The sequence below is a fragment of the Manacus vitellinus genome, unplaced genomic scaffold (genome assembly GCF_001715985.3).
Source record: "Manacus vitellinus isolate BGI_N305 unplaced genomic scaffold, ASM171598v3 scaffold_6_pilon, whole genome shotgun sequence".
NCBI classification, from domain to species: domain Eukaryota; kingdom Metazoa; phylum Chordata; class Aves; order Passeriformes; family Pipridae; genus Manacus; species Manacus vitellinus.
In genome coordinates, this window is record NW_021940750.1 from 33,582,936 (window position 1) to 33,600,394 (window position 17,459).

A 17,459-nucleotide genomic window follows, 5' to 3' on the forward strand; every position below is an offset into this window, starting at 1 on the left:
CAGCTGAGAATTCTCCAAAGGAGAGGATAAACCTATATGGAAATAAAATTCAGAGTTTTTTCAGTTAAACCATTTCAGGCACCAACATCTGCCTGTCCCAAACACACACAAAAAAATCCTTAGCAAAGTAATTCCCTCCTTTGACAAGCAAACAGGTGGTTGAGACAAACAGGTCAGCAGCTGGCTGAGCCACATCTACGGCCATGGCCCAGATGACTTACTGGTCTTTGAAGAATACATTTCCTTCAAACAAGCTATATTGTTAAAAGGGAGAGAAAAAAGATTAAGTTTTTACCTTCATTCAACCTTTTTTAAACTTCTTACCTGTCTTCTGGGCTAGGCTTATCCAGACTGCATGTAGTACATTGACAAGATTGTATTTTTTCCAGAGGTTGGACTCATGGATCTTGGAGGTGTTTTCCAACCTTAATGATTCTGTAACAAATGATCACTTGTGACATGATCACAAAAGCACGATTGAAAGCAACTGGTTTATTTTCCATACATGATTCATTTGTGTTGCCTTTGTCATATGCCATTACTAAAGCAGAAAATTCCTACTTCTCTGTAGGAGTCAGTAGTGACACCCTTCCTTCTTCTTCCTCCAGTTAACTATGCAAGTTGATCTAATGAGTGCTACTGAAAATCTTAACCCTTTGCTCCCTAGCCCGTGGCTGCATGACCCACCCCTTCATTTTGCAGTACTTCTGGCCCATATACCTTTCTAAAAGCCATTTTGGCTCATTAAACCCCCCTCCTCCATTTTTGTTGTTTGTTTTCTGCCATTTTATTGGATTGACTCATCAGAGTTGGCCAAGCAGCAGAAACTGCACAAAGGCAGCAGCCTTCTGGGCAGAAACAGAACTCCCGATTTCTGTCAGCAGCGAGCCGGTAACGTGGCTCACTGCATCTCGAAAAAACACACCGAGCCACCAGAACAATCAGGGAACCTGCCTCATCTGCACAGTTGAAAACCAGATTAGCTAAACTCCTGCTAGAGGTTCTGGAATCCACACTGACTCTGCGCGAAGAGACTCAACGCCGCCCGTTCTGCCAGCTCATCTGTTCCGGCGGCATCCTCCAGCAGGAAAGTGGCGAGACGTTAACACAGCCACGAGCATTCCTGCAGGGATCACCCAACTGGAACCCGGGAGGATGCAAAGCTGCCAGGGAAGAAGGAATGCAAGCAACGACTGATGTGATGTTAACTCAAGGCTGAACGCAGAGAAAACCAAAAGGCAACAGATTTACCAAGTAGGAGTGGTATCCACACAAAGAACTTTATTTTCATAATTACAGCAGTGAAAAAGCAGACTTTTAAAGAAGGAGAGGAGAAAGAAGAGAGCTTTATGTCTGCATGTTTAATAAAAACACTTTCTCTAGGACAAAAATCATTTACATTCTGATAACTCACATTCAAACATAAATAGAGAAAGGCATCAGGGCTTAACATTCAAATGAATACCTAGCAAAAGTAGTAACGTATTTGTATTAATAATCAAGAATGTAACACTGCAATATTTAATCTTGAATCTGTATATACAAATGCCATATCCTACACAGCAATAACTGAAGACATATACACCATTAGGAGCACGTACATCGATTTCTGTTAAATAGAAAAGGTAGGAATTGTACTTAACAAAAATCTCTTCCAAGCTGGTATCACACAAAAGCCACTCTGAGTGGCAAACAACAAAAATAAACACTGAAATAACTAAAGAAAATTAGTTTAAAAAGAAATTCAATTAACAAATAGGAATCACGATGCAGGATTACCTCTCCCCCAAATATCCAATCGATTATTTTCCTCTAAGGTAAATAACACAGCACACAGAAAAGTTGTTCTATTTCAGTATAGTACTAAAATGCAGGCTTTTGCCATTTGGTCCATTTACATTTTGCTGATTATTTCAGCCTGCTGTATCAGAAAGAAAAGTTGTGTGTGTCTCGATCTTTGGACATAAAAAACCAGAGAAATTACATTCTTCAGCATAGAAGCAAATTTTTGAGAAATCTGTGCATTTCTTTTTCCTTTTTTTTTTTTTTTTGGTTAAGCATATTTATTTTATTACTTTCATTCATGCAAAAACTGTGAACTAATCCCATTCCAGATGAGGATTTTACCATAAAATTTAAATAGTCAATTTATTAGATTACAGAACAATGGAAAAAAGCTTAATCCACATAATACCTTGCTACTGAACTCAGTCAAAATTACACTAACCTTACACATTTGCCTTCTTAGAGATGCAGGTATAATAATTCATTCAGAAAAGCTAAAAGACATTTAAAATAGAACAGATCTGATAACTATACTTATTCATCTTTACGTAAGAGGCTCAAACATTCATAAAACTACATGTAACCTCCAGAGAACACAGACACCAAATTGTTTAAACAAACTACAAGTAATCACTGCAGAACTGACAGTAATATTAAAGAAAAATTAATAATATCATTATGCTATCAAAATCTTATCTTTCCTAAAACTGTAAGTGCAAATCTGAAGTTGCAGTTCAAACGTGTAGAAAGCTTGAAATGAGTAAAATAATTCAGGTGTATAACACTATTAATGTTCTGTGTTAGCCACACAGTACTCAAATATAGGTTGGAATTTTAACCAGGGGAAATTTCTTCTGGGGGAAAGAAAGATAAATTCAATGGGGTTGCGTTTCTGAAGGAGCAGGGAGATCCTCCAACAAACATTCTGTCATTGCCAAATTGTGCCTTAGGCAGTGCACTCAATTAGATCAGTTTTGGCAAGCAGATTTGCAAAGCAAACACCTGTACAATCACAAACAAAATCTATTCACACTCTGAAGGTATGCAGCCTTCAATCAACATCTCATAGTATATTACAGAACACATTCTTCTTGGAGCAATAGGTATAGAAGACCTGCCCAAAGTCCCCCACCTCCACGTCAATACTTTAGTTTTTAAGCAGAATCCACATTTCCCAAATCTGATACTCATTCTTGGGACTCTACAGGACAACTGTCACCTATTCTACCATGTTAACTTGACATATCCTATAGTAGAATTAGATATATATGTGAAAAATCCAGTTTGCAAAGATTACAAATGTAACAAGCTGCCAGTAAACAGTTCCTATATCTACATATGACGGTGCAAGTTAGCAGTGTCATAAAGGCACTTGTCTCTCACAGACAGTACTGTCTTCTCTAATCAGTCAAAAATAGATCTTAAAAATATTTAACATCTGAAATGGTTTTTACTCCTTAAAGTGGTGCAAATCATCATCTATAGAACAGTAATTCCCTAGTTCATCATGAAAGAGCTGAGTGCAAATTATCCATAATTGAATATATCTTTATAATTAATTCGTTTTAATGCCATGCTCTCATAAAATGCCAAAAAACATGCCATAGTAGAAATGTCATTGGCACTAGCAGCCACAAACAAAAAGGTAGGTGCATACAATTGTACAAGCAAGCTTATTTATGAATATAATAAAACAATTAAGTGATGAGTTGCAAGGAGAGACATTTGCCACAAGTCTTTTCCAAGACATTCTTGAAGCCACACCTGACCATGTATCACACATTTACATCATTAGGACATCTTTATAGCTAGCTACCTAATTTTACAAAAATAATTCCAAAATGCTCGTTTCACTTCAAAGTGAATTCTGTTTGTTTTCACCAAATGTGAAAACAAGATGCAACAGCAGAGTTTTAAAAGACACCTAAGCAGCCACTAAATAAAGTTCAGTGCAGTTTTCAAGGGTTTATGGATGGCAGTTTGAAATCCTCGAAATCCCCTTTATCTGTTTGGTATAAACGCACAGATTTTCCTCTCCAAGTCTCAGTACCTTAAAGCAATGACTTGAAAGAGTTTCCACCAACAAAAGATGTGTTTTTGCAAATCAAAGGGCTCAGGTATTATAAAAAATTGACATAATTGGCTTTGCCTATGTAAATGCTCATTTGCAGTTGGCATTACAGCTCCATTAACTGAGAAATCTAGACAGTGTGATGGATGGAATAAATCAAGTACAATCCAGAAGCCAGCAGGCTTTTTGCCCTTAATACTTTCTGTTGTAACAGCACATTAAGAGTATATCCAGACTGCTGTGAAGTTGCTGGATGGAGCCTCATGCTTGAATATTAATTTTCACGTCCAGTCTCTTTAAATAATTTTGCCAGTATTATACCATAAGGAAGTTTCTGTGTCTTTGAAAAATCTGCATTCACTGAACATTGCACAAGGCTATTGAAACAAAAACAGGAGAGGAAAAAAGAAAGAAAAAAAGCCATTTGTTCAAGTATTAAGCTATTCCTTCAGAGAATTGCACTTCTTTGCTTATAGCAGTGACCAGAATTGCTGATGGTGTACCGACAGTTGCCATGGCAAGTGGGTGACTGCGTGGGATAGCAGACATATAGCCAAGTCAACTGCTTATGCAATCTCCGTGATTTCAGCAAGCACAGAACACACCACTTTATTATGTGCTGCCAATGATCTGCATAAAGTGCCAGAGGAAAAAGTGTTCTTCTGTGTCAGGCCGTGGCTGTTTCAGTATTCCCATTCATCTGTTTTCATGTCCAGGTAGTAAAGAATATTCTGTGCAAGCTTTACTGCCTGCTTCCTGGCAGCCTTACACCGCTCGTCACCTTGTGGATCAACAGCATCCAGGGCCAGAAGCTGTTTTGTAAGAAGTTCTTCCAATCTCATGTAGTTTTTATCCGTTCTGTTTCCATCAAATGAAATCACCTCTTGCTGAATTTGAGACAAGTTTCCAAGAACAGTCCAAACTGCTTTATGAGACTGATGTTCAGCAGCAGTTTGCTCTGGATACATTTGCCTTTTCTCCAGTGCTTCCTTCAAATCAATATATGTTATAAGAGTTTGAACTTCAATTACTGCTCTTCTCCTGGCCTCTCTAATACAGGGATTTTTTCCAGCACTCACCTCATCTAGGTGGGCAATCAATCCCTGCAATTCTGCTTTGGATCCCAAATACAAATCAGAAGCATTCTCTGTTTTTAAAAGTAAAGAATTAACTTCCTTCATCTTCTTGCGGATCTCTTCTATTTTTAGAATGGACTGATTTTGTGCCAAATCATAAGCGTGAGTAGAATTTGCTTCCTCTTCCAAGTCCAGGTATTTCTGCAATTTATTGATCTCTTCTACTACTTCCTTTCTGTAATTTCTGATTTCTGTGCGACCGCAGACATCCAAAGCGTCTAAATCAGCAATGAGGCCTGTAAGCACACAGGACAGGTGCCTGCAGGTGTCATTCCTGCTCACTCCCATCAGAAGAGCAATAAGAGTTCCTCTTGCTTTGTTCACATCACACATTACAGAGTTAATTTTGGCGACAGAAGGATGTGCATCATTAGAGAGTGGCAGGGACAGCTGTTGCTTCATACCATTTTCTATAATCTCCTGAACAGCACACACTTTTGTCAGAGTGCGATACCTTGCTTTGCGTAAAGAAACTTTCCCTCCAGTTTTCACCTGGGTAAGCCTCAACACAATGTCCTGGATTCCTTCTTCAAATTCGTCACTAATACAGTTTCCTCCTTTGTAAAAAGGCGTGATCTCGCGTTCCACAAGAGACTGTGCCTCCTTGAATATCGACTCTATTTCCAGTCTGCGCGGATGGTTTGCATTTTGTTCCAGTTCCTTCAGCAGCCTCTCTGTTTCCTGGGCAGCTCGCTTTCTGGCTTGCTGGATATCCCCCTTCCCTTCCGTGTCTACAGAATCTATTTCAAAGAGCTGTTTAGTAAGGCTCCTTTCCAATTTCTTGTAATCTCGGTCGGTAGACAGACCACTGAAGACAGCCACTTGCTGTTCAATCTCTTTGACTTCTTTCTGTATTTCATGCAACCGTTTTATGGATGGGTGTTGGTTACCCATATCCATTCCTCTTCTCTCGTCCAGTTTCAGATGAACTGTAAGGCAAAGGAGAACAAGACTTGCTTAAGTGCCATGCAAGCACAGGTCGCAACTTTCACTTCCTGAAGCACTTCAGCACTGAAGCTATTTTAAAAATCTCTAGCAATAGGCATAAACCACTTGGCTGATATTTCACCGCCCTTTCTCTCATTTTTTTACACCTTTCTCGCGGTCGGGCCGCAGGGGTGATGCTTGAGTTGCCACACCACCAGCTCCCCGCGCTCACCCACAGCCTTCAGCCCTCCCTTCCCCACCTGCTCTGCAGCTGAAGCCACCGCAGAACAAACAGGACACCCGAAGCCCAAGGGAGAACCCGGAGGGGAAGGGGAGGAGAGCGGCTGAGCGGAAAACAGCGGTTGTGCCACAACCCCGGGGCAGCGCCGCCTTCCCCGCACTCACCTCGCTCCCCTTCAGCACCGCCCGCGGGCCCCTCACGGGCCGCCACCTCCCGCCTTCCCCGCGGCGGGGCCGGCGGGCGGGGCAAATGACCAACGGGCTGCCGCGAAGCGGCCACCTGCGGGAGGGCTCGTCCGCCGGCGCCCCCGCCCCGCCGCCTCAACTCACCCTCCGGCCGCCCGGCCCAAGGACCCCGCTTCCCGGGGCCCGGCTCTGCCACCGGGCCGAGCGCCGCCGAACCGCCGGAGGCCCCCGCCCGCCGGCCGCGCGGGAGGGAGGGGAGGCGGCGCGACGGCCCGTCCCGGCCCGCCCCCTCCCGGCCAGCGCCCGTGCGGCACCCGCCGTTGTAAAGCGCCCTTGCGCTCATGACGGGGCACTGTCCGCGTAGGCTGCGTATGTGTGATGGTAATGTATGTGAGATGTTGGTGTGCAGGTGCGGGGCGCCTCCTGCCGCCGCAACACCGCCGCTTCCTCATCCGCCTCCTCCTCCTATCCTCCTTGCCTTCTCCATCTCCTCCCTGCCTCCCTCCTCCTTCTCCTGCATACACGCACGGCGGCGGCCCGCAGCGGTGCTGAGCGCGGGATGGGGAGCGGCCGGACAGCGCGGGTAAACCCGGACGGGGGCGGGCAGCTCCTGCGGGGCGCGGGGAAGGGCTCGGGGGCCGGACGCCCGCGGAGCCCCGGGCCGGGTGAGCGCTGTGGGCGGGGGCGTCCCGGAATGGACCGCGTTCCCCGCAAGGAAACCCGCGTTCCCCGCGGGCCTCTCGCCGCGGGGTGTTTTGCGAGGCCCCCGGGTTTTGTTTGGCCCGGGCGGGCGTGAGTACGGGGCGGGATTGAGGTGACAAACGCTCTGCCCAGAGAACCCGCGCGGGGCAGGTACACAGGCTGGTGTGTTGGTCACATGGATGCCAGAGAACAAACGGCCGCTATTGGTGAAGACTTAGGGAATCGTGGAACGACCTGAGTTGGAACGAACCCATAAGGATCATGTAGGTCTGACTCGCGGCCCTGCACAGGACAGCTCCAAGAATCACTCCATGTGCCTAAGAGAGTTGTTCGAAAGCTCCTTGAGCTCTGTCAGCCTTGGGGCTGTGACCACTTCCCTTGGGAGTCTGTTCCAGTGCCCAGCTACCCTCTGGGTGAAGAGCCTTTTCCTAATATCCAGCCTAAACCTCCCCTGGCACCACATCATGCCATTCCCTCAAGTGCTGTCACTGGTCACCAGACCACAGAGATCAGTGCCATAAAAAGCTTGCATACGTGCTAGTTCTTGCCATCACGTATTTTAACGAAGTGGAGTGTTAGTGATAGAAAAATGAAAACAAAAAAAATGTGCTTTTAAAAAAACATGGTGTGATTCATGTCTATGGTAACAGAGTCAAAAGTATCTTCTCTGTAGTGCATTTTTAAGTAAAAGTAAATTGTAAATGTATCTCATTGTTCTTGGTTACAGTAAACGAACATGCATAATTTTGGAACTTGTATTATGCTTGTATGTTTTAAGGTCGCGTGGAGTTTTGGGATTTATTTCAAATCAAGACACGAGCCGAAGTGCTCATAACAGAATTCCGTCTGTATTTCCCAGGGCCTGGGTTTCAGCCCCCCCGCGCACTCCCACAACGACTGGATCGGGCCCCCGGACAAGCATTCCAACCTGCGCCCCGTCATCTTCTACGTGCCCCCCGAGGAGTCGCCCCTGGAGCGGCGGCTGCGGAGCGACGGCAGGAGGGGGCCCAGCCTGCTAACCAAGGCGTGCTTCTGGGCACGGGGGGCACCTACTTTGTGGTTGCCGTCCTTCCGACAGGTGAGCCCGGCACCACACCCCGTTGCCACAAACACCCCGCTGCCACACACCCGCTGCCCACAACCACCCGCTTGCCACAACCACCCGCTTGCCCACAAACACCCGCTGCCACAAACCACCCGCTTTTGGGCGCTCAGCGGGCGCCGGTTCCCGCCACACCTGAAACTGGGAGGTGTGGGCTCCCTGAGGTTCTGCCCGCCCTCAGTGGCTGGTAACTGCTACAGTTTCTTTTAAAACATAGTGTCTTTGCAGAAATTATATTTTTTTGTCATTCATCTCTTTAAAAAAATCCCACATGTTTTATTGCTGTTTAGTATTAGAGAATATTTGCCTTTTATCCTGTCTTGTGCTGAAAGTATAAAGTTGTAGCTGCCTGACATGCAAGACCTGTCTGTGACTAGAGCAGCCGTTGAAAATGACTCTGTAGCTTGTCTTCTTCTGTCCTAAGTGAGAGAAATTAGGTGTAATTACCACAAGTAAAAAGGGACATGCACCATTTCACCCCAACAGTGCTAAAGTGAGGAATTTTCAGTTATGCCCTGTCTTCTTTCCTGATTTCAGTATCTCCTGACCAATACTCTGGGGTTTTTTTGAAGCATGGTAACAATTCAGTAATTCCCCATCATTTGTGATGAACTTTGAACATCATATGCTCCCAAAACTTGCCAAGATCCCAGACAGAAATGAAGCTTGGTTTTTTGTTTTTGTTTGTTTTTTTTTTAATTCCACGGAAATGCTTTTTAAGTTTGAAAAACACACAATTATTGTGTTGCCATCTAAGTAATGTTAATTTTTTTTAGGCGGTATGTTTTTCTCTGTGCTCAAAACCTCAGTTACACAGTACAGCACATCTCCATAGTTTGTCTTATAAATTGAAAGTTTGGATCCTGTCAAACAATTCTGAAGCTCAGCTGTAGCATTATTCCACAAGTAAGTTTTGTAAGTATCAGTAGAACGCTTGCATGAATTAATTGAGGCCTGCAGAGAGCAGGATCTAAGTAACAAAGTTACAGGTTTAACTAACTCACTGGATTGAGGAAAATGTTTAGTTGACACTTCCAAGTATAATGAGTTGTTGCTAGTTATTTCAGAGGGTGTTAAACACCACATTGCTATGTAATTAAAAACAATGGTTAACTTCAAGGACTGACTACATCAGATTCTAATGTGGAAAAACATGTTTTAGGAAAAAGAAGAATTTATTTATTCAAGACTGAAAGCCAAGGGTCTGGAAATGAGAGATGAAACAGGTTAGTGAGATCTTTGTTTAAAGTTTAGGATGCATTCTGAATTCCACTTAACTTTGAATTTTGTTAGTTTCTGCTCTTTGTCTTCTGTCAAAAGTAAATCTTACAGGTAGGATTTAGAAGTGTTTTCAGGAGCATGATAAAAAAAGAAGGGAGGAGCTCTTCAGAGATGTGCATGTGGGGGTCAGATCATCTGTTGCACTCTTCTTCCCCTAATTCCTTTCCCACAGCAGGAGGGGATGTGCTGAAATCTTAGCCCAGTAATATAATAGTTTTATAGCCTGTGGAGAAAGGGGCTTTTTACTTTCACACCTCCTAACCCAGTGAGCTGGCTGAGGCAAACATACAGAGTGTTTGCCTCAAGTGCATGTTACGGTTGGGTGGATAAATTCACAATCTTTGCCTTCAGGTCCGTAGTGTATACAATGAACACAATATTTTTCCTTCAGGGGAAATAAGACAGCTTCTGGGGAGATGGCAGCTGCTATCTGCCTGTCTTTGCCTGAGCACAGTTGCTGTAAAATAGTTGCCTCTCTAATTCATTATGTGAAACTGAAAACAAAATGCCTTCATAATAACAGTGAATTGGCCATTGTAGTATGAGGTTGAACATTTTGTTCATAGAATAATGATCTGTTTGAGTTTAGTAAAGCAACTGCTCTGACGTTCTGTGTGTCACAGACCATTATTTTTTTTCTGTTTGTATCCTGGTGATCAGTGTATGGTTGAGAAGTAATTTTAATTAAGTTCTGTGTTGTTTTGAAAACACTTCTTTTATATTGCTATTTTGTGTTTGATTTGTTTTTATACCCTAGAGATAAAAAAGAGTGAGCATGTACCTTCCTTAAAAATATAATTATATTGACTTCATGCATCTATTACACAGCTGTGAGTGTATATAAAAATAGACAATAACCATATACATGAACAGTTGAAACAAAATTTACTGTTCTACATAATTAATCAATTCTGCTGATACCAATATTAAGTAACATATTATAGGTTTTACTAAGGCAACCTTCAAATAGTTTTAAAGCAAATTTATCCCATAGTATGTTAATCCATTGTAACATATTCGTTTTGTAAATAATGACAAATAGAACCAATCAATAATTTACACTTCTGTGATCAGTCTCAGGAGCCTTAAAATGCGTTTTGAAACAGTAACAAGTTGAATATCACAATTCCATCTCCCTCACCATATTCATGTTCTCTGGGACATTCACATTTGACTCTCATTGTAGGGACATTTTGTTCCAGAAGGTTTGTATGGGAATTGTCTGGTAGAGTTGAGAATATTTGTTGGTTCTCAGGATTACACATCTGTGTTGTATCCACAGGTTTTCCTGTCCCTCTTTTTATATTCTGCTGATGAATGGCACATTCAAAATCATCTTTTGTATTTGTTTCTTCACGAATCACTAGATTGTTTGTAAGTCTGACATCTCAGAACATACACTTTTTGGTATAAGTTACTTGAAATTTATCAACAGTAACAGAAAAAAACATACATCTGAAAATACCATGTCAGTTATGGATAGTGTTCTTTCAATATTTGCTTTAAGGGGGGAAATTTAAATAACTAAGTGCTCTTACTGGTATTGTTTAGACTTACAGCCCTGGGAGAAATTAGTTTTATTCAAAGGATAAAAGGGCTTTTTCATAGGGGTTCACTAGTTCCCTAAATCATCTAAGGGCTGATAAACTTAATCACTTCCATAAATAATAGGGGCTTAGGAACTATGTCAACTTCAAAATTATCAGTATTTTTAATCTGCTGTGTTCCCTAGCTAAGTTTTGAAAAGTTGGAAGATAAAATTCAGAGTTACACAGGAAGCTTGTAGGAGCAAGGAGTCAGACCTCACTCTCCTGCATCTGAACCCAGGGTTTTAATCCAAAGAATTATCTTGACTTTGTTAAACAAACACTTATTTTTAGGTCAAAAAGCAACACTGAATGCAGAAGAAATGGCTGACTTTTACAAGGACTTTCTAAGTAAAAATTTTAGAAAACATATGCAGTATAACAGGTATGTAGAAGGTATTTATGTTGACCATTATACATTACAGACTAAGAGAAAGATAAGGTCAAGTTTAAAATTTGAACATTTTTCCCCATAATTGGTGAAACAGCACCTAAAACTATAATTTTAGACATTTTTTATGCTATTATGAGTATTTGACAGAAATTTGCATTATTGTTTGAGTTCTGCCACTGCTTATTGTTTATTTAGTGGACAGATGAAGCTTGTGTCTGATATTTAAAGAGACAAGATCAGGCACTCAATTTTTTTATCTTAGGGCATGGGTCTTTCCATGCTGCTAATTGAAACTGATAAATATGCAAATAAACTGGTTGAAATTTCTGTATAACAGATTCTAGTTGTCTGTTGAATGAGGACTAATAAATGTGATTGGTCTCGAAAGAAAATTGTTTCATTGAAGTAATATTTAATATTCTTGGTTCTATCATTTTGCAAGCATATAGTAAAAATGAAAGTGATTAGCCTTGAGTTTGAGGGTTTTTTTGTGTGGCAGGGCATTAGTAAATTGATTGCCTGAACTCATGCTGTGTAGAACCTCAGCTATAATTTAGTAAACCCACATCCACCTTTTCACAAGATCTTTGTTTCATCGTTTCAATGTTACTGTTTGTACAATAACTTGATAAACTGGGTTGGGGATCTGAAAGGACTGAAAAATTACTTGTGAACACACATAACCCTGCAAGTAGCTGTGAACACTTGACAAAGGGCTAGAAATGAGGAAGGAATGGGAAGCTGGAGGAGGACAGCACTTAATCCAGTCACAGTAGTGCTGCCCACTGAATATGAAACCACAACTTCAGTTTCCTCTCTGTATTGGATTGAAAGGTTATTGGGCTCAAAAGTATCGAATGTTACTGGGTTCCTAGTGGTGCAATGCTAGTGAGAGTTCTGCTGTCACTGTAACTGATCTCTAACAAATTGTGGTTTAAGGTTCTTCCTGTAAGAACAATTTAACTGTAAAAAATATTTAAAACAAATACAGACATCTGTCTTGCCCATGGGGGACAGGGTGGCAACCTCACTATAAACTGAAGCTACAGATGGAAAGTAAGAAATTGCTTTTAGTGGAAGGATTGTTGTTCAAATTGCCTATAACTGATAAATGGGAATGCAAGTAGTTTATCTTGGTACTAGTCACCATTTGCCATTGTTGGAGTGACCCTGTGATAGTGTCCCATCCTCGTGGTGAGAGAATTCAGGTTTTGTGCTTAAATGTGATCTTCCTTGTTGCTGCCTTGTAAAATCAGGTAGTGTCAGCTGCATCACTGTAGTTTCAAAGTGGAACTGCACAGCCCTGAAAGCAGCAGAGCTTTTTACTGGCACTCTAATTTTGAGGGGTCATGTTATAAAAATCTGTTTATGCATTTAGCTGTATGTTCTTTTGCAGTATTGCCAGCTGGCCTGAAAACTGTGGCAGCTGAAGTGTTGCAACTTCTAAAATTTAGATAAAATGGAAGTAATAACTGTGCATAGATGCCTTGAATATTTAGTTCAGGGTACCTAGACTGGAAATACAGTCTAGTTTAGGAAAAAAATTCAAGAAGGATATAGGAAATTAAACATGAAAGGGGAAGAGAAACAGTTGCAATGTTAGCATGATATTTTGATTTAACATGACATCTGAAGGGGTAGCTCAGTGTTGCTTGTCAGTGTGAATTTGGCTACTGTCCTTACTGAGAGGTTAGTGTCTCGGGCTTATGTTAGATCTGTACATGCAAGATTTCCCACAAAGATCTCAAGAGAAGACCTAAATCCTGGTGTTTATGTTCCTTGCTTGTTCTATGATTCTGTGTATTCTATTGCTGCTTGTGCAGCACTTTACAAAATGGGGGCAGGGTTCTTGTTAGAAATTAGAAAGAAATTTTGATATTATTTTACTTTGTAAAAAGGGCAAGAATTTGAAGCAAGTTCTCAGAGGTCAAAAAGGGCTGATACAGACTATTCTGGGTATTACTTGAACTGGTTCCAGAAGCCATGCACACTTCATAAAAATTAAATTATTTAAAGATGTAAAGACTAACTCCGGCAATATTAAAGGCATCGTCTTTAAAGGATACTGCAGTAGAAAGATAATGTTTCCTGTATTGGGTTATACAATAATATTTGAAGTGTGATTTGATTTTATTTTTCCCTGCCCTCACAGGTGGCCAACTATGCCCTTTTCGACACATCCACTTACAAACAAATCTTAGCCATTGCACAGCACTGTCAGGAAGTTATGCTAGATAGTTTGGTGATCAGCTTTACTTTTGAAACATGAGATATGGTGTTAACTACTTTATCTTACCTGATTTCAAATACAGTTAGAACCCTGTAGTCCATTCATGGATGTGGATATACACGTAGACTTTTTCATAGGTTATTTAACTCCTATTAGGCAGGAAAAGTGTTACCACAAAGAACACAAAATGCAGGTTATCACTGAATTGTCATTTGTCAATGCCAAAGGATATTTTAATATAATTGTGTACCCTTTTCCTGTTCTTGTTCTGTGTGCTGATTATTTTCTTGGCTTTGGAATCCTAGAGATTGGTATAAACGTAATTTTACGATCACATTCCTCATGGGACAAGTAGCACTGGCAAGAGCTCTGAGGTGGCTTCGTTGGAAAAAGAAAAATGTAGAACGTTAATCACAGCTCTGTGAAGAATGCAACAGTAGCTAGGCCTGGTATAAACATGTTTATAGTGATGTTCAGAATCTGAATGATGTAATAATTGCTTGAGTCTGTTTGTTAAACTATGTCAATAAAAGTCAATATTGGTCTTAAGTTATAATCACTACGTAGATTTCCTTTACCCTTTATTCCAAGAAAATATAAAATATTTCTCCACCAAAATAAAACTAAGAAAACTGTTAAAAACTCTTTCTCGTTTACATCAAATGGAATGGGTAATGATGACTGTCACATTTTTACCACAGAACCATGGCTGCTAAATAACATGTGATTCAGTCTGCTCTCCTGAACTCTGGTCACAGAATGATGTCTCCACCAACCATATTAGTATATAAAGACAAAAATGCCTCATTTTGCAGCAGTTGCCTGTCTGGGGCAGTAGCAATCCATATGTAATATGAAATCGATGAAGGGACAAGTATGATTTGTAAGTATATATGCAATCCATTTTGAATAATCCTCTCTTCAGTGTGATTATTCAATATTTTTAGTAAAGATTTAAGATAGGATTTCCTATAAATTACTAATGCAGTAGGATCTTCATAAATATATTTTTTTTATTAAAAGGAATGTGTCTTCCTCGGAGAAGAATTCCTCTAACCTATAACTGGTAAAGATTTTAGTTGCCAAGCAATAAAGCAGATGCTTTATTGCAGATGCAAGCCACTTAATCTTGGTAGAAGAGGAAACTGGTAACTGCTGTAAGGAGAACAACATTACTACAAGTAAGCACTACTTTCTCCTGGTTCATTTCTTTCAAAAAAAGATGCTGTTCTCAACAGTTTCTCTGAGGCACTCAAAACTACTCACCTGAGGGTGATTTTTCTGGCCTCCACTTGGAAGTATGTTGGTTCAAGTGAAGTCTTAAAGTGTTATGCCATGTATTTGTAATTTAAAAGAAGTTTCATTCCTCAGAATGTTCTCTCTGCCCTTTTATACAGTTAAATGATTTTTTTTATCCACTGCCTACTAAGAGGATTCTGATAAAAAGAATGTATGCTGTCAGATGAAGTGTATTTTCCTAAAGCTTTGCTGTAGGGAAGGTTCTGCTTTTGGAAACATCATCTCAGTAGCCATTGACCTGTTTTTCATATCTAAACATGACATGATTTATTCACAGACTTTTTCAGCTGGAGCAAAAAGAGCTTTGTCGTATCAACTGTAATAATTCCTTTGCAAGATGAAATAAATATTAATGATATAGTAGTGGATCTCACTGTTGCATACAATGATGATATTATTGGTGCTAAAGGGGTCACTGAATTGTGTAAGTGTTGTGTTATTAGTAAATTAAAACAGTAATTAATGGCGTTTGCTGAGATAATAGCCAATACTTCTAGCAAAAATATTTGTGAATGTTACACTGCATCAGTGCTGTAATTAAAAATTTACAAAATGCCACCTTTAGAAAAATAACTTTTTAAAATAGACTACTGTGGGTATGTAATGTAAGTCTTCAGGGTTTTACAGTAAATCATATCTTACAGCATATAAACTTTGACCATAATGTGAATGCATACTTTAATAAATATTTCTGATGTAAAACAATGGATACTGTAAGAAAATACCCCAGAAAGGGGGGGACCAGACTGGTGGTCAATGGCCATATGTTCTGACAGCCTGTGTGTAAGATCCCTGAGGTAGTTTCACATGCTTTAAGTGGGTAGAGGTCAATCAAAAGCATTTTCATCTCCTGAGCTGCTCACTTCCATTAACACAGACATTTCTGTGTCTGCCTGCTGAACCAGATCAGGAAATTGATTCACTGCTAAAATTAATCCAAGGAAAAACTGTTCGATGTTGGTTGAATTAATATGCCTCATCATGCAGATATGTGTTGTTTGGCATGGGGGAGCTGTGGGAATTCAGATGGAAGGTTTGGATTGTGCTTCAGTAAATTCACAGTTAAAACTGTTTTCTGAACATGTAATTTTAGTATTGATCACCTAAAACCAATATGAGCACACAATGGATCATGCTAGGATTCCACTCTGAGCTTCTTTGTCTTTTATATACCTCCAGGGACAGTGACTCAAGCACTGCCCTGAGCAGCCTGTTCCACTGCCCGACAACCCTTTTGGTGAAGAAATTTTTCCTACTACCTGACCTAAACTTCCCCTGGTACAATTTGAAGCTGTTTCTTCTCATCCTATCACTTGTTATTTGGCAGAAGAGACCAACTCTCACCTCCCTACAACCTCCTTTCAGGTAGCTTTAGGGAGCCATAAGGTTTCCCCTGAGCCTCCTTTTCTCCAGACTAAACAACTCCAGTTCTCTCAGCCCCTTCTCATAGGACCTGTGCTCCAGATTCTTCACCAGCTCCACTGCCCTTCTCTGGACTTGCTCCAGCCCTCAATATCCTTATCATGAGGGGCCCAAAACTGGATGCAGCACTTAAGGTGTCTCAATAGTGCTGAGTACAGGGGGACAATCACTGCCCTGATCCTACTGGCCACGCTATTTCTGATCCAAACCAGGATGTCATTGGCCTTCTTGGCCACCTGGGCACACTCTTGGCTCATGTTCGGCTGCTGTTGACCAGCATCCCCAGGTCCTTTTCTGCTGGGCAGCTTTCCAGCCACTCTGGCCCCAGCCTGGAGTGCTGTGTAGTTGTTGGGATCCAAGGGCAGGATTTGGCACTTCCCCTTGTTGAACCTCAGACAACTGGCCTTGGCCCATCAATCCAGCCTGTCCAGATCCCTCTGCAGAGCCTTCCTACGGTCCAGCAGATCAACACTCCTGGTCATCTTGGTGTCATCAGCAAACTGACTGAGTGTGCCCTCGATCCCCTTATCCAGATCATTGATAAAGTTATGAAACAGGACTGGTCCCAAGACTGAGCTCTGGGGAACACCATTAGTGAACAACTGACAACTGGATGTGGCACCATTTGCCACCACTCTCTGGGCCTGGCCAAACAGCCAGTTTATTACCTGGTGAACAATGCACCCATCTGAGCCATGAGCAGCCAGTTTCTCCAGGAGAATGCTCTGGGAAACAGAGTGAAAGGCTTTACTGAAGTTAAGGTAGACAACACCCACATTTCCCTCATTCTCTGCGGGTCATCTTGTCACAGAAGGAAATCAGGTCAATCAAGCAGGACCTGCCTTTCATAAACCAGTGCTGGCTGGGTCTGATGCCCTGATTGTCCTGCCCATGCCACATGATGGCACCCAAGATGATCTGCTCCATCACTTTCCCCAGCACTGAGGTCAGGCTGACAGGCCTGTAGTTTCCTGGATCCTCCTGGCCCTGTAGATGAGTGTCACATTTGACAACCTCCAGTCAACTGGGACCTCCCCATTTAGCCAGGACTGCTGATAAATGATGGAAAGTGGCTCAGTAAGCACTTCTACCAGCTCC

At 41.5% G+C, this 17,459-nt stretch overlaps 2 protein-coding genes across 2 annotated transcripts; one reads left to right on the top strand and one right to left on the bottom strand.

Moving 5' to 3' along the window:
• Positions 1–1,246: 1,246 nt before the first annotated feature.
• BAG5 (BCL2 associated athanogene 5) lies at positions 1,247–5,917 on the bottom strand. The gene has a single exon (XM_018082216.2). The coding sequence runs from the start codon at positions 5,890–5,892 to the stop codon at positions 4,540–4,542; it is 1,353 nt and encodes a 450-aa protein (XP_017937705.1). The 5' UTR covers positions 5,893–5,917; the 3' UTR covers positions 1,247–4,539.
• Positions 5,918–7,662: 1,745 nt separating this feature from the next.
• Positions 7,663–14,199, top strand: LOC103753775 (apoptogenic protein 1, mitochondrial). Its single transcript, XM_029964275.1, is given in 5 exon segments — positions 7,663–7,887; positions 7,890–8,125; positions 9,312–9,375; positions 11,311–11,401; positions 13,946–14,199. Coding segments are annotated over 5 exon segments (636 nt in total). The 5' UTR covers positions 7,663–7,748; the 3' UTR covers positions 14,052–14,199.
• The last annotated feature ends 3,260 nt before the right edge of the window (positions 14,200–17,459 follow it).

Bases quoted from the DNA above. Each gene is read 5' to 3' on its own strand.
- BAG5 (XM_018082216.2), bottom strand. From the start codon at position 5,892: ATGGATATGGGTAACCAACACCCATCCATAAAACGGTTGCATGAAATA.